The sequence below is a fragment of the Chelonia mydas genome, chromosome 11 (assembly GCF_015237465.2).
Source record: "Chelonia mydas isolate rCheMyd1 chromosome 11, rCheMyd1.pri.v2, whole genome shotgun sequence".
In the NCBI taxonomy this organism is placed as follows: Eukaryota; Metazoa; Chordata; order Testudines; family Cheloniidae; genus Chelonia; species Chelonia mydas.
The window spans coordinates 44,169,520-44,193,655 of NC_051251.2; the positions used below are offsets into that span (position 1 = coordinate 44,169,520).

General features: G+C 39.1%; 1 protein-coding gene across 14 annotated transcripts in view; it reads left to right on the forward strand.

The window, feature by feature from the left end:
* Positions 1–24,136, forward strand: part of OSBPL6 (oxysterol binding protein like 6) — a 206,188-nt gene that overhangs the window by 86,726 nt on the left and 95,326 nt on the right. For all 14 annotated transcript variants that reach the window (XM_043524752.1, XM_043524755.1, XM_043524757.1 and 11 more), the window contains one exon: positions 22,121–22,386. In XM_043524752.1, coding sequence (XP_043380687.1) covers positions 22,285–22,386 — 102 coding nt within the window. In that variant the 5' untranslated portion in view covers positions 22,121–22,284. The remainder of the gene's footprint in view (positions 1–22,120; positions 22,387–24,136) is intronic.

Genomic DNA, 24,136 nt, shown 5'->3' on the forward strand with positions numbered 1-24,136 from the left:
ATGACTAATCATATTGAAATCAGTACAGCTACTTGTGGATTAAGATGAATCTTCAGATAAGTAATGTTGACAGAATCTAGCCCAAAGACAGTTTACAGACAAAGGGTGAAGTCAAGAGAGTTTTTTGCTGTTGTCTTCAGTGGAGATAGGATTTCATCTAAAAATCACATGCAAAAAAAGTCAATTGATATATGCAAAATAGCACATAACCTGGAAACTCAGGCCCAGGCCCAGACATTCTGTTTAACATAGTTTTAGTGTGCCCTTAGTATGATCGCTCCCACCAGTACCAAATTTATTCAACATGCGGCAATCTAGTTCACAAGTGAGTTCTCTCACCTGAGTTCCTAGGAAGAGAATAAATAATACATAGTAATTTTTACTTCCAGATTGTAATTAAATGTAAGTTGCAGAACAGCTGCTATCTATGCAAATCTCTTCTCTTGCCTCAGATGTAATTTTGAGCCAGTTATGATAAAAATATATTGAGAAAGTATAAGCCTACTTATTTTTTCTAACATTCTCTGGTTAGTAAGATAAAATACTTGCTTTAACATGCATTTAGCTTTGATTATATTTAGTCTGTTGTGGTTCTAGTGTGCATGCCATGTATTTTCTGCAGTGAATTTGGGGAATTCACTGTACTTGGAGAATAGTTCGTTCCCTTACATGTGTACTCTTCTACATATCTATATAGCCATATATAAATGTGTTATATCTATATTACACCCACACACAAAAACTGAATTAAAAGAACATCAAGGTTGTAAAGTAAAGCACTCAGATGGAAGAAAATGCCAGAATTAAGGTTGTCTAGGTGACTTCAGTTTGGCCCCTTTGTGTGTATGCATTATGATACAGTCTTTAATCCTTTTTTCTCCTATGTCCAGATGCAGGTCTTCAGATTCTTTCTTTCTCTCCTCCTTTTACCATGTTCTGCCAGTAGGCCTTGTATCAAAGCTACCGAGTCCTGGATAAAGATTGGATGGGGCCTCTCAAGGTGTGACCCATATGGACTTTACATTAAAGAAGCCTCATATCCTTTCAGACTGATTCTTATGCTATTTCCGTGATCCCTCTTTTTTCATTTTTTATTTTAAAGGCTTGTGTTCACCAATTGGGAATTGGTAGATTAAACACTCTGATTAGTGATTAATCTTCTTCTCCAGGAACAGAGCACACAGCCACTGCCAGATTTAGGGAACAATAGGTCAAACATCTTAACATTTTGTTTAGAGTGGTGTATGGCTAGAGCCCAGATGAGTTTGGGGTTCTAACAGCAAAGTGCAGCTCAGCTGTGGGTATTAAACAAGGCCTTATAGTGAGCCTGGAACAGCTCACAACAAATGCCCCTGGTTCTCTGGGAGACATTACATGAACAGACTCAAGAACTGAAAACTAAGGACAGTGTCTCTTGCCTTCAGTGCCATTTAAACCGTGGTTCTGTACACAGAGTCCCATCAGACTGGAGTCCAGGCATTGGGTTCATCCCTGTAGATCCCAGTCTGTAGTCTAAGCACTTACTTTTAAAGTCCTGCTTCTCTAATGAAGCCTATCTGTCAGGCCCTCTCTTCAGGACAGGCAGCTCTTATGCTCTCTTTGGGCAGAACAGGTATCTTACCACCCCTGCAAGGAAGTTTGTATCCTTTCCTCACTTTGCTGGGATGAGGTACACACATCTTGTCACAGGTGGTCCTACATGGTCAACATGCCTTATTATTATTTTGGGCAATTTTCTACTGAATATCTTTTTAATAAAATCTGCAAAGAGCAGTGCATGATTTGCTGTTTGGAATCCTATCGAGTTGAGAGTAAGACTTAAGTTCACCCTAATTATTCAGACAGATTACTTTCAAGTTGTTCTCTTAACAATTTATACTCCTATTTTTCCTTCTGACTTGGAAGGCTCACAAAATTAAATTAGAGTAATGTTTGAGGGTAGGTTAGTGTCTAATGTATTCATGAAATCAATTTTCTTTTCAAAAAAAGATTGAATTTCATGTATGCAGTTCAGCTGGTGAATCAAGCTTTCAAAAATCCAGAACATGATATGAGGTGCTGTATTTATCCGATAACCTTTTTAATGAATAACAAGTACTGAATTTCTAACAACCTATACCAAGTTTTTAATATTTGATGATACCTTCCTAACCCAATAAGATGCCTTATTCAAAAGAAACTCTAAACCTTGACTTAGATCATGAAGATAAAGAAAGGGGTTTGTTTCTGGCTGGCGAGGTTAGAGAGATATTGAGGGCTATTTAAAACATTCTGTTTAAGATAGTCAATTTGGAATTTGGTGGCATTTTCATTTCACTTCTGGAGATCGGTCTGTGAATCTTGCATTTGGGCACATGTGAAAATGAGTTTAGTTTTGCCTGAGTTCTCAATACATTTTCTCCAAAACTACAAAGCTGAACACAATTTCATAGAGTTGGTAGCTTCTCTCTGGGAAAAGACCAGTACTTGAATGGAACATTTGCCTCAAGTTAAGATGGAGAGATGGAGCTGTTTTGGCAATAATGATAGGAACTTGCAGATTGTCTGTATGTGCTGTAACTGCTTTGAGCCTGTGCTATCATAAAACTTCCTCTCTTTTTCTGATGTGCTTTGTGATGTATAGATGAAAAGTGTAATGTAAGTGCTAATGCTGCTGTTGACATTCATTATTATTTTAAGTCCCTCATTAAAATTATATTTCAAAGATTCACAAAATAGTTTGTGATGAGTAAGTAAACAGGGTCAGTAAATTGTCAGAGCCAGACAAGGAAACAAGGAAGAACTGGGAAACTGAGCATCTTGCTGACACAGGACTACACTGGAAACAATAGATTGCAAGTTAAGTATTTTTTATTTTTCTCCAACTGAAGGAAGCCATGTTTTGTTGGACCAACCTGAAGAAAGCCCTACTTCTGACTGCCCAGACCTTGGGCCAAGGCAGAGAAACCCTGTGAGGAGAGGTGCATGTGCTTTAAAGTGGCAGGGCTCAGTAGTATGTTTCTTTGTCTCGCTTTTTCCCTTTCTTCTCTAACCTGTGATCAAGGCCACACTCATACAGAGCTGTTTTCATGGGTATAGAAAATAACATTTTAAATTGCTTTAAAATGTTTACTGATGTAAGTGCAGCTGCTGCTGACTCCAGACTGTACTGCTGTCGTGGCTGGGCTAAGCAAGAGTTGCAGGGCATGAATGGAGTGAGGGGTAAGAGACTGGGGGGAAATTCAGGGGGCAAGAGTCCATGAGGAGACATGAAAGGAGCAGGCATGCAGAGGAGGAGAGGGGACTGGGAGGAATGTGTAGTGGGCATTAAGGGCCTGGGAGCATACGGAGAGATGGCATGGAGCTGTACTCCCTGGTCTCAGGGGAGAGGCAGGATGGAATGCACCGAATAGGGGACATAAAGAAGGGGCATTGAAAGGGATGGGACCATGAGGCTTGGAATGCAGTGCAGAGAATGGGGTTATAAATAGAAACCTTGGGGCAAGATGTTAGGGCTGTGTTCTGACTTCTCTGGGCCTATTCCCCATGCTTATCTGTTAGGCCTATGGTTCTTCTCTGCTGGGGAATCCATGGGTTGTTTGTGGTATTTGGGGATAGGGACATTACAGAGAGTGTCAGACCCTGTTCTGGCATATAGGTTTTTTTGGCAGATCCTAAATATGAATGTCAAATAGGGCCACAGAATTACCCTCCTCTTTAACCATATAAAATAAACAAGTTTTTCAACTGACAAACTGAATACAGTACCCTCCATTCACTGACACAGCAGTAATTTCTCAGTGTGTGCTTGGTTTGATTGAACACAATGTGTTTGTGCTGAATTTGCCATCTTTGAAACCCCAATGTCATCTTGCTTTCATATCCTTATATCTTCCATTGCTAGTGACATTGTCCACACTCTGGCAATGGGACAAGGAGCACACTCTGGGCTGTCACATGCCTAAAGGAGGAAAACTAATTTAATGCCCACGAGTTGTACTAATGCAGAAGATCTTTCAATAATGATCATTACTCTAAGGTACTGGAGTGTTTAAAGGCAAATCTTCCTAAACAGAGATGGGTTTTAAGCAGGATTCTCAGCTGTGCATTACTGCCCTGGGGCTTTCTATGAAACATCAAAGGGCAACTAAACATAAATGCCCTGGCTCTAGGTATGAAGGATCAGGGATGGGACTTTCTTTGTATTAACTACAAAGGTAAAAAGTGCTGTCTGAGGGGGTCTGGGAGGAGCATGTTTCCTAACACACTAGGAAATATTTGAGTGATTCATCCCACAAAGATGACAAGGTCACTGCAGCGCTAAGTTACAGCAATGCAACCTTTAATTTTGACAGACATTTTTTAAATTATTCTGCAAATTCATGCAGCTTGGTCACTCACTGTAGGTCCTCCTCCTCCTATACTTAGATTGTCACTTTTTAAAAGATTTACAAAATCCTTGCACTGCATTCTGGGAGACCATCTCTATTTGCTCCTAATAATCTATGTAGTAGAATAACAATTTTGCGTAAATTTGATCTTTTTTTTTACCTTTCTGTTTTTATAGTGTGCGACTACTGAACCTCTGTGAGATGCAGCTATCATAAGAATAATAGCTCATCTATATACCTATCTATGGCACCATTAAAGCAAATCATGCTGCAAAATGACTAGTTGTTCTATAGGACTCTGTTCAGCAGAAATTGTACCACAGAGGTCGCAACTTGAGCATTCCAGTATGAACTATTCAGCAGGAAACCAAACCATTTTGTGAGGGTTTCTTGTAAATAGCCGATTGAGAGTGGAGACCATTTAAACTATTCTCTCAAACTGCTGCAGACTCTCATATTGATTAATTAATGCCAAAAATTGGCTCATTGAGCCATAGAAAGATTTTTGATTTAAGAAAGAAGTTTGGCTTTGAACTTTCCCAACACAACTCTGGAGCCTATTCCAAGTTGGCAAAAATTATAAGAAGTTTTTAAAATGCCTCTTTATGTGGTCATCGGTCATTCATTCTTTACTGCTTTGGAAATCTCTACGGCTACTTAGCCTCTGGGACTCAGCTCACAGGGTGAACATGGGCATGCTCTCAAAGATAGTATATTACATAAGACTGTATAACAGGGGGAAAATTTCCATATGTGGCCATTGGAAAAGGTGGGTAAAAAGACTTCACCTAATGGAGAACAGAATGAAAATCTTGACATAGTCCTGTGAGTGGAGAAACAAGTTCCTCCCCTCCCCTTGAGCTAGGATTAGGTGTATGTGGGTGTAGGAACAATGGAAACTCATTTTGCCTAGCACCTGTGAAAACTTAATAGCCGTTGAATAGAACTGTAGATGATTAATACTCAGTGGTAAAGAGAAAGTGAAGTCAGTAACACCTAGGTGGTGTAAAGGAGCTGTGAATTTTTCTGCTGTTCTACTCAAACTTTTGACAGACTAGTGTGATGGGGAAACCTGAAATGCCAACTGTCCTAGAGAACTCAAAGTAAAAGCTTTGTTTCTCATTCTGTTCCTTTTTAATTTGAGGTAGGACAGGCTAGACAGAAGGCACACACACCTTTTCTAACGTTTGTGATTTTTCTCTTCAAATTTGTTTTTGCCTTTCTTGTCTTCCTACCACTCCCTTCTTTCCATGCACCCATACTTCTCTCTGCTTCCATTTGCAGGCAGAATTCAAAGTGTAGGAGCAGACATTTATAAAATGAGACCCTCTCTTGGTGGGGTTAAGATGGTAAGAAGTATTGGTGGTAGAGCCTAGTGTACTATAATACAGCTCTGGTCTTTAGAACACTCTCTATGGTTTTCGCTCTGGAGCTGGGAGAATCTCAATAGGACTTGTATGCTGACTGTAGGTTGATTGAAGCCTAGACCTCTCTAGCTTCTTTCTCCTCCAAATCTAAGCCATACGAGTTGTTTTCAGAGCCAGGACTGTATAGGGCCCTGTGGCAGGATGGATTAAGTCTGGAGGCCCCCTGCTGGAGGCCTTGCAGCCCTGCGTCACTCTGCCCCAGAATAAAGCAGAGAGTAGTCCTCCATGCAGCCTAGAGTGGCTGCAGCGGAACAGTCAATCAGAGGGGCTGATGGAGCAGCCAATCCGGGGCCAGAAGGGCCCTATATAAGCCAAGCAGCAGAGCCTTCAGTTGCTGTGTGGAGCTCGACCAGGGAGGGCCAGGTGCCTGGCTGGCTAGGTGAACAGCAGGACCACGGACAGCTCACTGCAGAGAGCTCACCAGACAGAACCAAGCCCAGGGAAGGCTGCCAAAGGCCAGGTGCCTAGCTGGCTGTATAGAATAGCAGCAGGACCATGAAAAGATCAGCGTGAGCAGGCTGAAACCGGGGGACTGAGCACAGAACCTGGCCATACCAGACAAGGGTACTGAGATGTGCCTTGCTGGTCTTGTTGCAGACAGCCCATGCAGAGCTGCTGAAAGGACACTAGCAGAGGGTACCGAGATGGGCCCTGGCTGGGTGTTGAAGAAGGCAGTGCCTCTGGGAAGAAGCCTAAGAGCTATGGCTCCATACCAGGGCCGAAAAAGAACTTGGGACTGTATACCTTGGAAGGGGAGGACAGTGTATGCGGCTCAGCCAGAGGGCTATCGCTGAAGATCTGCTGAGAAAACCATCAGCTGGCAAGTGCTCCCGAAACGTGTGTGTCGCCTATTGTAAGACCAAAAAACAAAAACAGGCTCACACCCAACCGAGAAACGGGGGGCACCCGTGAGAGGTGGATGCCGCCCCATGAAAAAGAACTGTGTTTGCACCCAACCAGAGAAAGGGGGCTCTAGAGAAAGGCGGGAGCCGACCCCATTATAGTCCCTTGTTCCACAGCCTGTTTGACTATATATGAACATATAAAATAAACAACTACAACAGTGTAAATACATTTTTATGAAATAACTTTCTATGTATATAATGGATACTGGACACTAGACTATATTTAAAACATATTTAAGTGTGTTTCTTTCCTTTGTACACTCAAAGAAGAGATGCCACACAGCATAATAATCTGTGAAATAGTCCTTTGAACAATATAAGTTTTCCACAACAAGAATATCCTAGAGACGATAAGACCATTCCCATAGAGAGGGTACCTGCGGGCATTTTCATTTTAGTATGATAACATGATTAGCACTCATTAGCAGATGGGAACACAGCTCCTAATGTAGTGTAACTTCTGCTGAATTTATGAATAGGTCTAGTAGATAACCAGCTGGGTCCAATGGGAAATTTGGTTTTGGGTTTTATTTTTTTACGTTGTTTTATTGTCTATGCAAATAAACATTCATAAATTAATATATGAAGATACAGGGAAAACCAATGCCGATTTCACAATTTATGATATATTTAGTGTTATGTAATCTGACAAACAACGTGGTAAGAAATAGTTCACATTTTCCTTTTTGAAGAATGTCAGTAGAGGTAGCCATTTGTCCAGAAAACAAGTTCAGTTTTTGTTCTTGATTTGTTCCATCAGGAAACCATTCTTAATTTAAGGAATTTACCCAGTTCTGTATCCGTCTTAATTCCTAATAGACATATTTGAGAATCCTTTAGAAATCATTTTGATTTTATTTCATATTGTAAACTATTTGGGGCAGTGCTGTGTGTTCTAATGCTTTGGTAAAGTGCATAGCATGTTTTGAATGCTTTCTTTCCATAAGTAGTAATTTTCAGCTGTTATTGAGATATCTGGTCTCCATTACTGTCCCTGAAAGGTACAAATTTAAGATATAACCCCTAATGATTAAGTCCTTTGTGCTCTTGTAACCAACTGCACCAATTTTAAATTATTAAGTTGTGCCTATAGCTGCTTCTTGTGCTGGGCAAATACTATTAGAAGGCAAAATATTAGTAATTTGTTGCAATCAAAATGTACAACACATGACCAGAGCGTGGTACTCCTTTGTTTTGTTACATATTATGTCATAATTACTATAAAACCTACTTTAAAGGATGTTTTCTCACTTTGAATTCACTCTTGCCAGTTCTCATATTTGTGGCGTTATTAAAGCTTCAGCTCCTGAAATAATGCGATTATGTGAGAATCTGTTTTTAAAAGAGCCATTTTGGTGGCAGAGAAAAGATGGGACATGTGTCTGGAGTTCACCCTAGAGGCTTAAGTAACCAGAAGACACATGAAAAGAAGAACCCAAAATGTATTATTATTTTAAAAATCTCATTAGTTTAAGCCAATCTCATGATATTTTGTGGTTGACAATACTGTGAATTAAACCATTAAAAATAACCCTGGAAAATGCAGAGTTATGGTATACCACAATAAGGAACCCCCACACTTCCCCAGTAGGGTTTGTCAGCAGGATTTAAAATCCTGGACCTTCGTATTCTTAACCTAGACCTCTAACACTAACATTATCATTCATATGGGCCAGCCACCGGAAGGGAATGTAACATAACTTTTCCAGTGAGTTACAGAAATATTTGCTAGGCAGGAGTAGAAATATGGAAAATGGGACTCCTGGGTTCTATCCTTGGCATTGGAAAGGGAAGTGTGTCCTAGTGGCTAGAGCATTGGTTACAGCCAGTATAGGGAAGAGCATAACTGTGGCAGATTCTTGCTAGGAGCCTGAGTGGATAAGTGTCATAAAAATAAAGGGAAGGGTAACCACCTTTCTGTATACAGTGCTATAAAATCCCTCCTGGCCAGAGGCAAAACCCTTTCACCTGTAAAGGGTTAAGAAGCTAGGATAACCTCGCTGGCACCTGACCCAAAATGACCAATGAGGGGACAAGATACTTTCAAATCTGGAGGGGGGGAACAAAGGGTTCGTCTGTCTGTGTGATGTTTTTGCCGGGAACAGATCAGGAATGCAGCCTTACAACTCCTGTTAAGTTAGTAAGTAATCTAGCTAGAACATGCGTTAGATTTCCTTTTGTTTAATGGCTGGTAAAATAAGTTGTGCTGGATGGAATGTATATTCCTGTTTTTGTGTCTTTTTGTAACTTAAGGTTTTGCCTAGAGGGATTCTCTATGTTTTGAATCTGATTATCCTGTAAGGTATTTACCATCCTGATTTTACAGAGGTGATTCTTTTACCTTTTCTTTAATTAAAATTCTTCTTTTAAGAACCTGATTGATATTTCATTGTTCTTAAGATCCAAGGATTTGGGTCTGTGTTCACCTGTACAAATTGTTGAGGATTCTTATCAAGCCTTCCCCAGGAAAGGGGGTGTAGGGCTTGGGGGGATATTTTGGGGGAAGACATCTCCAAGTGGGCTCTTTCCCTGTTCTTTGTTTAAAACGCTTGGTGGTGGCAGCATAGGGTTTAAGGACAAGGCCTTTGTACGTTGGGAAGTTTTTAACCTAAGCTGGTAAGAATAAGCTTAGGGGGTCTTTCATGCAGGTCCCCACATCTGTACCCTAGAGTTCAGAGTGGGGAAGGAACCTTGACAATAAGACTGAAGTTTCTCCTGTTAGAGATATGTGTTCTGTTCCCACCTCTGCTGGAAGTGATGCTGTGCAACCTGTTAGCTTGTGTGACTGATACTGGTTTGTTTGGTTTTGGTTATTGTAAACCAGAACACTTCATTTTTTGATTAAAACTTGAGAAATTATAATGGAACCAGACATTTTAATGAGAAAATTTCCATTTTGTCAAAAAGCCGGTTTTTGTCACAAAAAATGTCAATACATTTTTCAACCATCTCTAGATTTTACACTTAACTGGAAGCAGTGGAAATTTTTCCTATTATAATTTAATGGAGAACTGATGGGCTGTAGTTAAAAGCTTTAAAAACATGCTCTCACCGTGTGGTTACCTCTCTGTGCTCATCGCATGCTACGCTACCTCTATTCAGAGTGTGTACGTGAGATGCTTCTACAATATGGCACATATATCCACACAGCTGAAACCTGTGACTCAGTAATATCTTGTAATTGCAGCAGCCTGAGCGAGGAGAAACAACAAATAAATCCTAGGGTCCCTTCAGCTATCAAGTCCATCCTCAGAGAATGAAAATGAGCTGAAGGCTCATTTCCAAATGATCAGTTAAGCTGGAGGTTTGAATACACTGGAACTCCACTAATTACCATATATGCTTCAGGGATTCTGGAAGGGGAGAAAATTATCCTTAATCATGGAGGCAAGCAGAAAATAGGAAAGACAGATGTTGTTGTACTGACCTCTCGTCAGAATCTGATTATCTGTTGTTTGACCTCCTCCATCCATTTGAGGTCATGATTGATGACGTCAGTCTTAGCTATGTATTTTAAAGCAGAATTAATTTCCTTTATACCGTTTTGGAATACATCTGAACCAGGACTGAAAAACGAAGTGGTACTCACTGTTATAGAAATCATACTGAGTGTAAAGTGTTTTGGGAGTATATAGGAACTGTGAGTGAGTACCAACTTAATGAAACCTGGTTGAAGCTGATAGTCTAAGCAGAGTAAGCCTCATTACTTCCCACTGACGATTATGATATCCTTTGTGGAGAATTGAATTTTGTGTGTTCGAGAGTGAGGAAACAAACACACTTAAAAAATCAACTGCATTAACAAACAATACTTTGTCAATTTATTTAGAGAAACATAAACTAACTGTAATTATTTTGATAATCTTTAATAGAATTACCAGAAAATGTACTTGGTACATCAGGCAAGGATCAAAAATATTTTTCTTACTGATTTAAGACCAATAATAAGACAAGTTTGCTGATTCTGAAAGCATTTCCTAGCTCTGTCAGGTTGTGAAATACAGGACCTGAAATCATGACTGCTACCTAATTTAGCAGTTTTTAAAGTTATTTTGCTATGTTATTAAATATCAACCATGCAAAACTTCAGTAGTTTCACAAAACCTAATGTTAATATTTGTAACTTTGCTGAAAGTTCCTTTTCCCAGCAAAAACTGAGAGGCTGTTTAAGTGACCTCTCATCTATTGCTGACATTATAAGCAGTTCCTTTTTCCATGTTCAACAAGAGTTACAGTGGCCCAAGTAAGTGGACACAATAACCGATTTCATTCATTTTTCTCTATGACCAATTTTTCTCCACCTGACTGGATGGTTGTAGCACTTCCTGAATGTGGGATTGGCAATGTTTTATGAAAATAGCTACGTAGTGCACACAGTAACTTAACTTTAAGTCTTGTGAAAGTGTGTTCACTCACTTAAAAGTCAGTGTATTACAGCTATTCTCTTCCTTCCCCACAGCATACACTCCTCAATTCCAGCATAATTATAAACGCCTGTAGTTAGAGATGAATGTTTTATACTGTTCAAATCTTGGAAATCCAGTTTTTAAAGTAGCTGAAAGAGATGATGGTAATCAAATGAGATTGTTAATATCTTGCATCTCACAAGCCCTCAGTGCTAAAAATGATTTCCAAGCTTTCCAATGACAAATTATTTCTTTTCTGCAGAGTTCATAAGGGATATGATGTTAAATGGGTTGCTGGTCCCTTGAACCGTTTTGTCACCAGTCCAGGACTTTAAAATAGCAAGACCTGGACCTCAGACCAGGGTAAATTTTGATCCCTACAATAAATCTTTGCCATATAATACAGCATATATAACAATATAATAGCACTGTACTGTAAAATCTTTACTATGTGGTATGGGAAAATGAGGGTTTTTTGATGCAAATTATTGAATTTATGGATTATTAAAGAGAGGATAATTGTGGTTCTTCCATATTGTAAATATGCTACAAATAATTAGTACTTCTCCAGGACCTTCATTGTTGATGATACAGAGCCTGCTATTAAATTACATTTTTGTAATGGAAGGACTGTATCATTTAAACCTTGAGTAAAAATGTTGACTATCTCCTGTAGTAATAAAAGTTATGTGGAAGGTCCTGGGGATTTTTTTTCACTGTTCCAACTGTAGTTTTATAATGTTAATGCATTGCTTGTAACAAGAAGTAAGAGTACATTAAATATATGGCTCAGTGGATGTATAGGTAATGTGGGATGTCTGCTTCTCATTTCATCAGAGGCAGGAACTCTTCTAGATGTGACACTTCGGTAACAATAATCTCCTGGCATTGGGGGTTGGCCCATTCTAGGGAAAAACGCTCTGTTGTGGGCAGCTTTGTATGTTTGGGGTTGGGTTCTGCATAACGTGAAGTATGTTTAGCTGAGGTGTCTGCCTCTGTTAATAGTCATAGCTTTCTCAAAGAGCAACCGTAAAGTGGAAATCGTGTAATTCTTGTTCTCTTAGCTCAAAAGATTCTGAATAAAATAAAAGTAGTGAAAACTGACCAGAGTTTTGTTTGTTTTCACTGCACTGCAGCTTCGCTAAATTGTGAACAGCAGAGACTCTGGAGTTGTCTATCTGCAGACTCAGGAAGACAGCACTGCACTGGTTTACATTTAGTTCAACATTTGACTTTTTTGCAACCATATGTGAGACTTTTTTTTTTTTTCAAATGAAGACTTAGAATCATCGGAAGTTAATGGTAATTGTCCCCTTTGCATCCCTCCCTCTCCATCCATACACACACACACAATGGGAAGTATCCAGTTTGCTGTGGTGGGCAGATGAGTGGAACTTTTAAGCGCTACAAAGCCAAATCCTATATTCCTTACACATGACTAAGTTCCCTGGGCATTCCACCTGAATAAGGACTGCATGATTTGCTCCACAGAATTTAAATAGTACATTTTAGAGTAAACAAAATTCCTAAAAGAAGAGTATCAAGGTATTTAGTCTCCCACATTGGCCTTCTTTGACCACATCTTCAATCAATGTGATGATGAAACAAGGAAGGAGATGGTAGAAGGATGAAAGATCAGTCAGAGGTGTAAGCCAAGTACTCTGTTTTGTTGGCTTTGGCAAGCAAATACTCTTGGGCATACCAACTATTTGGTGACTCAGATCTTCACTTTTTGCAGGTTAATGAAAGACCAGTCATTAATAAGGCCCATAATTTGAATAGGTGTCAGAGCCATGACTTTGCCTGTATAACGAAGACCTGTCTGGATGGGGCTGCAGGATCAAGCAGATACTTAGATGCTGGGTTCAGAATGGCTCAAAAAAGGGTAGGTGAGGAGGAGTGGCTGTGCTTTAGCATCTAGCCTCAGGGGTACGAGGTTAAATAGTCCAAAATTGGACAATGATATGTTAAGGAAATCCATCCAGAGGAAAAAAATCAGCTTCTGGTACCTTAAACAAACCAATAAAGACAGTGCAATGACTGAGAGACAATTAAGCTAATAGGAGTGTCCATTTAATATGTTCCAGTGTCCTCAAATATAAAATGAAACTGCTAGTTGCAGATTTCAGCTATTTTAATTAGGTGCATGGGAATGTTAGACCACCTGAGTATATCTCTGCTCACTTATTTAAAGTATACGTTGTGTTTGTTTCAGATGCAAGATACTCGGTAGCTAGACCTGAAAAGAAAAACAGAGGAGTTGTTTTCTCTGTTTCTGTTATTTATGAAAATAATTAAATGCAGTTTCTGAATGTAAAAACATGGGCCCCTTAAATACATATTGAGCAAGAAAGCATAGAATGTACTTAAGGGAGAGCATATCCTTTATTTCTTTTCAAATAGTTCTGTAAAGTAAGTACTACTAGCAATATGTATCCCATGTTTAGTGTTTAATGAAAGCTGGAGAAGAAATTTACCTAATTTTAAATTCAAACAAGAATGGGGTCAGGATATGGGATTTGTTGTTATGTTGCACACTGATCACCTATTTGTCCATTAGTGCTGAAAGCTAATCCATGGGCTTCTCTTCTTCAGAGATCAGCCAGTATTGACCTCTGTTATTTTAGGAGGAACTCATTTGCACTTCTGAGATCTTTTAAAAAACGTTTACAATCAAAAGATCAATAGTAATGCAGAACTCCATCAGTAGTTGTAATTCTACCTGTTTCGTCTTTCAGATTCAGATGAATGACCAATACCAGTGTTAATTTACATCTTTAAAATATGTTAACATATTGCTTTTTCTTCTTTTCTGGTTTGCATAATTTAAAAGCTTCTTTAAGTTCTGTAGGGTTTCGTAGGCCACGTCTACACTACCTGCCGGATCGGGGATCTATTTATCGCCTCTAGTGTAGACACGATAAATCGATCCCCGATCACTCTGCTGTCGACTCTGGAACTCCACCAGGCTGAGAGGCGGAAGCAGAGTCGACGGGGGAGCAGCGGCCTTCGATCCCATGCCGCGAGGACACGAAGTAAATGATTCTAAGTCGATCTAAGATACATTGACTTCAGCTACGCTATTCTAGTAGCTGAAGTTGCATATCTTAGATTGATCCCCCCACCCCGCTCAGTGTAGACTAGGCCTTAGACAGCTAAGGCAACACCTTGGGTTCTGATGTTGTTGTAGAAACAGGGTATATTCCAGAGATCATTATCCAGAGGTGAACCTTAAATGCTGATGATGCTGATCCTGAGTTAGTGGGTATGAAGTGATTGATTCCCTGTTTTATAACAAAGACAAATTGCTCATTTCCTGAAAGGAGGTTATTAAATCACTGGTATTTTGCCACATTATAAAGATGTGTTTTTTATTGTATTTTTGTATTTGCAACATCTATAATCCATTGTTATGAGCTGCAACAAAAGCAGGATTATGATTTTACTGCATAGAAAAAGATCACCAATGTGGGGAGAAACTTTCAATAAAATATGCAGTATGGTTTACAGAAAAAGGATTGGCCCCCCTGAATTGTGGTGTACAGATTTGGCTTTTGTTTTGTACATCCACAAAACATACAAACGTTCCTATCCATTGTCCCTCTCCAAACACAAAACTGCCCTTATTGGTAGACCAATCTGTAGAAATGCTGAGGTTGAAATAATTCCAGTTTTAGAGACAGACCCCCCATTTTTTTAGTTCATTTTTGTCTAGAGACCTAATCCCACACTGTAAATTGTATAGCCAAATTATTCCTGAACTGCATATAGATTCTTTGTGCTCCTCCGCATAAATAGCCAGTGCGGAGGAGCACAAATTTTATCAGAGGAACGTATCATTTGAGATTGGATTTTATTTGGAGCTATCCAAATAGAACTTTCAAACCCAGCCCTTTTTCTGTTGCAGATGGTAACCCTGTACCTCGTATAACACTGGGCTCTGGGCAGGTCAGACATGTATTGGTACCTTCTCATCACTATTACTAATAATTGTTTTGGCACATGAGAAATCTTGATCCTGCTGCTTCTGGGGGAGCACATGTTAGCCAGGGCTTCAGCAGCATGGCCAGGCTCCATGCCCTTGGAATATTCTCCATTTCTGAGGGTGGAGATGGCTTTTCCTTAGCAATGTCAATGAGGTTGCTCATAGCTGCCCAGTCTAGAGTGTGAGACTCTGTCTTCAGGACCCCCCACCCCATTTCTATTTATAGCAGAGAAATTGCTGAGAGGTGCATAGCTTTCAATAGTTAACAAAAACTAATTCAGGGGCAATGCGCCAAATAAGCAGAGGCCTGGGGACTGCCAAATGTTCTTAGTTGGATCCTAGAGAATAACACATTCTTTTAAAAGAATATCCTAGTTCAGAGCATCAAATGGTTGCATTTTGACTGTTTCTCTGACTCTGTGGAGTCCATCCCATCCCTTGAGGTCTTTGATCGTTAGATTCTTCTCTTGGAATCCCCATTTCCCATGGCTGTTTCTACTTACGATGGTGGCTTTAAGGTGGGAGACCCGTCCAGTAGGCTGAGAGAGAGGAGAGCTGGTCTGTTCCCCTGCCCTGGAGGTGTCTTCAGGTGGCATCTTTCCCTCTTTCTAATCAGTGGGAAAGTCAGCATAGGGGTTCTCTACTTTCCCTTGAGGTGATACAGGCTTCTCCTTTCTTTCATTTCTATCTGGGATGAGCATGTGGCTTCTTCCTAAAATCTTTCCTTGCTTCCCCACACTGCTCCTCCTCTTGTCCCTCATATCTATCTTGTCCTTCATTTGTTTTTTCCAGTTTATATGTCCAACCTTTTCCAAATTGTGCTCCTTTGTGTATTGTCTAATATTGGCTCCCTCATTTATCTGCTGCCATTAGTATAAACATCCTCCTGTTAATCTAAACATTATCCCAATACACCCTTCAAGCCCTTTTTTCCTATAAAAATAGTTGACCTCTCCTGAATCTCTGTTTTGTTAAATCTCTTCAGAGCAATCGTTTGTTTCCTTTCACTTGTTTCCTTGAACCTTGTAGCTTTTAACATACAAATACCTCACATCAAGTTTTAGAGTGTATCTATAGTTGCATATGAATTTCATGTATTTTTTAAAATAAAAATTGATCAAAATAAATTGAAATAATCCCTGGCCGGTCAGTTCAAGGGTTAGAGAATTTATTTATGGCAAATCAATATCTTTTTTTTATACTTCTTCATAATTGTTCTGTGTACAAGTTTCCTAAGAAATTATTTCAAGAATGTTGATTTGTGTGCATTCTTCCAATCCAGATCACAGTTGGAGATAAATCAGTAAGTAGCTCTCAGTGCTTACAGATCTTTCAGACTATTTAATGCAATATTGACACAGAAGATAAGCCAACTGCCTCAGAGCTCAGCCTGAGATTGACCAGTCACTATGACTCACTATGACATTGAATTAATGTTTTTTCAGTTAGTAAACAGCAGAAGGGAGGACTAATAGGTTAACAAAGAGGAATTGGTACTGCAGAACCATAGGGCAGAGACTTTAGAATTCTCACATGAGAAATCGAGGAAGGAGTGTTTGTGATTATATTTCCTTCATTTTCCAAAACACAACTGAAATCCTTTGAGAAATGGAATGATGGAAGTAGAAAGTGATTTAGTTTTCATCAGTGTCTAAATCCCAGTTAATATTTGATCTTAAGCACTGAGAAAAGTATACACTAAAAAGTGGAAAACTATAGCTGAGTGAGCAGATTGTAGCTAAATCTAGGGTAAACAGCACTTCCACACAGCTCCCACTCTCCTGGCCTGGGAGTTTCTCCCTCTGCTGTAACTAGTGGCTAAATCTGATATATTCTCAATATTAAAGCTAAATTAGGAAGGGGATATAAATACACATGGGAAAATTCCAAATATTTGAGGAAAAGGCCAACTTGAAGTTACTGAATTCAGTTGAACATAGCGTATCTCATACCTTTATATAAAATATAATTTGAATTAAATAGCAATGGCAAGGAATACCAAATTGAAACTAAACATGAAGAGGTTTTTACCCCAGAAAGAATTGTAAATGGGTGAGATTTACTGCATAAAATCAGTGAGACAGGCAAATTGGGCACAGTCAAAATGTAGATGACAGCTATAAGGAAAGTGAATGGAAGAAGAATGAACTTTAAGGTCTAATGGTCTTGTCTTGATCATGAAATATTTTTTTGTTTATATCTGCAGAAGAGATTAGGGAGTCCTCAATAAATATTTAAGAATGGACACTAGCCCAATCCATAAAAAAAATTATAACTTACTTCCCATTATAATGTGTATACAGTAAGTATTGTATTTGCATGTCTGTACCTATAAGTAAAATTTACTTGAGTGAACTCAATGGGCAAGATTAAACAATAAAACAAAATAAGGAGAGGGTATATGAGGAAATGCTTCTCTCCACTGAGAAATGTGTAGTACACTACAATATATTTACATACAACAGAAGAGGAAATTTATATGCATCAAAAGGAGCTGTTGGTGCTGAGTATCCCTGGCAATCAACAACCAGACCATTTATTAAGGTGTCTTTGTATGGACTTGGATGTCTAACTTTATGTACCCACATTTGAAAAATTTGACCTAAGTGATGTGCTTGGGTTGAGGGCTATATGGTTTTTTGGATTAGGCACAGGACTAGGAATCAGAGGAGCTGATTGCTAGTCCTATGTATAGGGCAGAATTGGACCTAAATATTTCTGCCAGGAAGCCTCCCCATAGCTAGTCATGCACGCTAGTTGTTGCCAAGAAAAAAGATTAAAACCAACTTGCAGTTATTACTAGTCAAATAAAGCTGGAAAAAATGTTCATAAAGTGAACTTCACTTTTTGAACTTTCATGTTTCCTGAATATGTTGTCTGATTTTTCTTTTGCCTCGTGTTGGCTAAAAATATTCTACCCAGGCGTATGGCTTGATTCTGCTCCCACCAAAGTCAATGGCAAAACGCAGAGTGACTGATGGAAAGGGAGCAGGCCCATCTGTGACATTGCAAGAGGATTGGTTTAATTTTGGTGAATTTAATGGGAAGATCAAAAATTAGGTTAATTTATTAATAGAACTCCAGCTTCAATTTTAGCTCTGGAGAGACTAAGATCTCATTACATTTGGAGAATTGTTTTTTATTTTAACTCTTTTAGTGTGCTGTAAGGGGGATATGACGACGCTTAAATGATCAGGCAGAATTTGGGAAATAAGCCCTAATTATTGAAGAGGAATGGATTTATTGAATTTATCTGAATTTATTGCAACACAGGAAAGCTCAAAGCTGGTACACCATTTCTGAGATTTTTCATTACTTTCTAAAATACAGCTGTTGATCACAGTGTAGGCACTGACTCCGGGAGTACTCAGGGCTCAAGCACCTAAGGAAAAAATTAGTGGATGTTTAGCACGCACCAGCCACAGGTGTTCAGTGGCACCGCTGATCAGCTATTCAGTGGTGCTGTTGATCAGCTGTTTGGCGGCTGGGGAAGGCGCTTAGGAGAGGATGGAGAGCAGCGAGTGGTGGATGGGAAGGGTCTTTGGGGGGCAGCGTGGGGGCGAAAAGAGGTGGAATGAGGGCAGGGCCTTGGGGAAGGGGTAGATTGGGGGCGGGGCCTCGGGAAGAGTGGGAGTGGAGTAGCCCGGGGAAAAATAAAAGTCAGCGCCTATGGATCATAGCTTGTGTTCGTAATTTCTCCTATTGTGCTTATATCTGCCTATTTTTCAGTCATGTTTCTCTAATTGATTCATTAATTCTTTGTTAAAATGTTAGTAATATTGGTGCTAGAAATATTTAATTTTGTTAACACTTGTAATATTTACTGAAGTGTCACCATTGAACAGATGCTGATGCACATGTATGTTATAAACTTTGTTATATTGTAAAGTTCTGTTTATAAGCTATATTGTGTGTGAACCAATCTTTACATTCATGTTCAGAGGTGCAATTTTGTGAATATATATATAACTAGGTAAGCAATATGTAAGCAATAAAACTGCCTGGATTGAGTTTGCAGTCAGTTATTTAACAAGTTTAATGAGTTTGGTTGTCTCAGCTCTGTCTCTTGAGGGAATTTGTGCACATCAAAAAAGCACCACTGAGTCTAGCTCAAGTGTCAAGATTTATTTATTTATTTAAAGTTTTAGACTTGACTAGAAGGCACTTCACAATAGCTCAGGACAAGAGACCATTGGTAAAGCTATTGTTCTTGCATGCTACTTGCTAGCACCGTTGGCTCTAACAACAGTGCATACTCTTCCTGAACACCTTTAAAAAGGATTGACACTCTTAAGTGTCAGATTACTGTCTTCCTCTGCCAATGCTAAATGTAATTTTTTCTGCATAAGTGAACTCAATGGAGATCAGACATGTTAAAACCCATTTGATTTTCATTTACCCAAAAGCTACAATGCTAAAGAATATATTTAAAAGACCTTTATCGTTCAGCATAAATGGCTAAAAACTTGTTTTTAGCTATTACATGACTGAACTGATTGTACAGTTCTGTGAACTGGGATTATCATCTTTGCTTTCTGCTATGTTAGATCTTTCTAACGTGCAGCAATTTTAAACATTAACATTGATTTTTGATTTGTATTAAATTGTATAGATCTTGAAATACCAATAGTGATATAAATCTCTGCAGCACATACTTATATATCATATTTATACAGTATGAAAACATTGTAAAAATGGACCAGCAGTCCTTGCCACACTAATGTGAAAGGGGGGAGAACCCTTTCATTGCACAAGTTCGTTAGTTTTTCAGCATCTGGGCTGAAGAAGGCTAGGACTATCATAGAGATCTATTTGTTTCTTGGAGAAACCGTACTACAGGCTGATACACAAACGCAGTATATGTTTGTTTTTTTTAATGAAGGAGGTATTCCATTTGTTTGTCAGTGCAGAGTATCTACTTTCCCCTGTTCATCTGTATTGTAAGAGGGACAAGTGCATCTCTGTTGCGTTCTGAAGAATTGTGTCTACTTATACCAGTGTGAATTTGGCCTTATATTTGATGTTTTAAAACTCAGTATTTACCTCTTTCAAGTATTTATGTTACCAATATACTTAAAATAAGAAGGTACTATGGTCACTACAGGTATCTGGAGCATTAAATACTGTTTTTAATGGCACCCACCATGTGTGTGCTTTAGCTTTAAACAAACATGAATAGGACTTTTACTGGCAAGCCATGGGTTAGAATTATATCAGCTTGAGAAAGTATTTCACAAACAGGGTACCTTGAAGGGCCCTGCTCTATAGTGTGAAATCACTAGCATGGAAAGAGCTTGTTGAGGCAAGGGCAAAGCATTTGTAATTGAGTTCATACAGTAATGTCTTAATAACATGGGGCTAAAACCTCAGACTCTAAAATCCAAGTGGTAGATGTTTCCAGCTCACTAGAGAGAGAGCAGGCGCAGGATTTTACTCTCGTCTAGATGTAAGATTTCTAGAAGATGCCTCAACTTTTCTGCACTAAATTCCTCCATCTTAGGATCTAAATCTTGTACTAATCTCCCTTACTAAGCATCCTTTTTGATGCTGTGGTGAGAAACACCCTTGGATTTTCTGTCTTTTACAGGTGGTCGTTTTGGCTGCAATCTATTTGGCAAAGGAATCTTTTTGGAGTTGAGGTCTTATTGGAAAACAGCAGAACTGTATCTCTGATGAGGGCAAAGTTATGTTAAGAGTTAACACAGGCTTTATTTCCAAAATAAACCCAGTTACAAGAAATGTGTTTTGTTTTTCTTCTATCCTTTTTTTGCCCACATGCAAAACATCCTTTAAATAAATAAATAATTTTAAAAAACAAAACAAAGCCAATCAAGCAACCTACCAACCCCCTGAACACACACACCTCTGCCATACTCTTGATGTCAGCAGGGCTCTAATAATCAACACTGAACATGGCACACAATTCAAAAAACTCTAGCTTTGCTGATCTAACACTTATCATAAAAAATAAAACAAACAAACAAAAAAAGCTGCCAAGGCTTCAGTTATTAGATGGCTAAATTGGTGCTTTTCAGAAGCTTTCAAAAATAGACACCACCTTTCCCCCTCAAACGTTTATGGTCATTTTTTCAGTCATGGCAGCTTCCTGGCTTGAAGGATTATTTGAAACATATAAAGAGACATGTGGGATGGTCTCCTGGTCATGTTTCTGTACCTCCTCTAAGTTTGACAAATTAGATGTGCAGGTCTCATCAGTCCCTGCCATTGGAAGGAGGGATCTGTACAGTGCTCCCCCAATAAATTATACTGGGGTAGGGGGAGAGGATGCATCTGTTTCCTCATTCATCTTTTCTTTTCCCCCGGGGTGACACACATTGTATATCCCATTGTAATGGATCTGCTGACTTTCCTGGCGAAGAAGAATAAGAACATTTATCTGATTGTCCCTGAACATTTCCTTTCTTCTAGTAGGAAAGTCTGCAGATTCAAGCCACCTGGCACAAGGCTTATAGTTCTGAATGAGGCCTAAATTGTTGGTTTCTCCTCAATTTTCTTTATGGGCACAATGTATATATGTTTGCTTGTAGTTGGAGTTAAATTTGAAGTTGTTCTTCAGTAGGGAGTGTTTGTGTGACTATCCTGTTCTTGCTAATAACCTATGAAATAAAGTTTGAAGCAATTAGTTCTGTGAAGCAACTTTGGAAGTACTTTGAACTATCTGGGTCTTCACAGGTCGAGATTGACAGATCTAGTTCTGCATCCAAGGTGCTTCAAGCCATGGTAAAATGCATTGTAATGCATCTGTGGGCTTTCCTGCTGGAAAAAAGGAATATTTAAAATCTTCTTGTCAGAGTGAAAAGCAACATTTGTACAGATATTGGGTAATGTCAGGAAACCATAGGTAAATATTTGTGAAATCCGTTAAATGTATTGATGAAACCATATTATAGAACAATGACTACGAGTTAATCTTTTTGTTTGCTTACAGATATGTAATGAAACTTTTTTTCAGAGTGAAAGTAATTCATTCTCTCTCTTTTTCTCTCCCATTTTTGTTTTAATTAAGGTGAAGTTTGGATGCCTTTTGAGTTCATCTCCTCCTTTCCAGAAGATAAACTGTGAAACTGAATAATGTGGAAAATCCTTCCCCTCTCTTTTTGTATGTGAGTTTGAGACAAGATTGGTATGGTCTTAAGAGCACAAGATCATCTCTAGAAATTAGCTGCAACTATGAGTTCAGAGGAGAAAGGTGTATCTCCTGCTCACAAAACATCCACTCCATCACATAAAAGTGCCTCCTCTTCATTGTCATCTCAGAGGGACAGTAAGCAGGTAAGGAAAAGATCCTAGACAACTGTAACTCTCTAACTTGTAATGTTTGGTGGTTTTATTAATTCATTCTTCCTCATGGTAGCAAAGCCTGATGCTCAGCAGTTAAAGTCTTTTGATAATAGAATTGTGCATTTCCAATGCAGGTAAGATATGTCAATGTTTCAGTAAGTTCCTTATTCCTTTTCTGCTGTGTCTTGGAAAAGACATGGATGTGGAAGCTATTTGGGGGAAATAAACTCCAGACCTATGACATAGATGCAGATGTATTAGGTAAGAGGTATAGAATTATGTGGGCATGGGCAAGGAAGAATTCTTCATAAGTCTTTCTCCTTTAGTTCTGGGAGGCATTTTTCTTAGAGGTGTTAACTTATGAATGCTTAAATGTTTTGCTTACTGTGTGTGAATATTTAACTTCAGATCTAACTACAGACATGTGTCATCTGTTCCGTATGGCTTGACTTGCCAGGCTGGGAACAAGCTTCTCTTTGAAAAGGTGCATTGTATCATAAACATTTTGTAGAAACCACAAAATTTCTGAAATTATATCTGATTTAGTAGGGATTCAGGTAGAATGCTCCACATTATATTGGACAATCCCAGTTATGCTGGGCTTCCATTGCTAATATACTCCCCAGGATCTGTGCAGTTGGAGAGCCTCACCCTGGGTCAACTCCATACATCTTTAGGGCCCTACCAAATTCATGGTCTATTTTGGTCAATTTCACGGTCATAGGGTTTAAAAAATAATAAATATCATGATTTCATCTATTTAATTGTAATTGCAGGGGTCCTGACCCAAAAAAGGAGTTGAAGGGAGTTGCAAGATTATTGTAGGGCGAGTTGCGGTACTGCTACTCTTACTTCTGCAGTACTGCTGGCGGTGGCGCTGTTTTCATCATGATAACTGGTAAAGTACGTAAGCCAACGTTTTTTAAGTGGGTGCTTAAGGCTAGGTTGCAAATTCCATATTTCAGCACATAAATATATAGCATGAAGTTTAAAAATGCTGAGCACGCAGAGGCTTCACTGTACTGAACACTTCAAAAGCAGGTCACATATTTGGGTGCCTGAATATGGACTGAGCATCCTGATTTTAAACACTCATTTTTGAAAATATTGGCCTTAATATTTCAAACACATTATAATGTTATAGGAGAGGAATCCATAGGAGCGTGAATGGCTTGTGAGTGATTAATTTTGAAGTGATGTTGAGCTAGACCATATGATAGCCACTGAAGGTGTTAGTGTACACAAGACAATAAACACCATGAATGTTGTTCTTATTATACAAAAATGTAGAAGAGAGAATAAATCACCATATTTTTGTCCTACTGTCCCCATTACGATTGCAGTTTTAATTTATATTTCCTGCTTATTGCATTGCTTGTGTTTTTTTTTATCTTTCTTGAGAATTAATAAAGAAAAATATTAGAAAAAGTGTATTTCTTGTTTAGCGGGGTAGTCACCCTCTCCGGCCTGGAAGGGGTTAAAACAGCCCTGGGAAAGGGCTGTCCTGGGGAGCCAATAGGCTAGGCTGATTGGGGAAGCAGCCATAGCTGGGGCCATGCCCCAGTCAGGCCACAGCTGGCCCTATAAAAGGGCTGTGAGCCAGGAGCTCAGAAAGTCTTTCTCTAGCGGTAGAGAGAGAAGGACGTGGCTGCCTGAGAGCTGAGGAGGGTGCCTGAGTGGAGCAGGGCTGGGGAAAGGTTAGAGGAGCTGGAGATCTCCAGCCTGGAGAACCCCCAGGCTG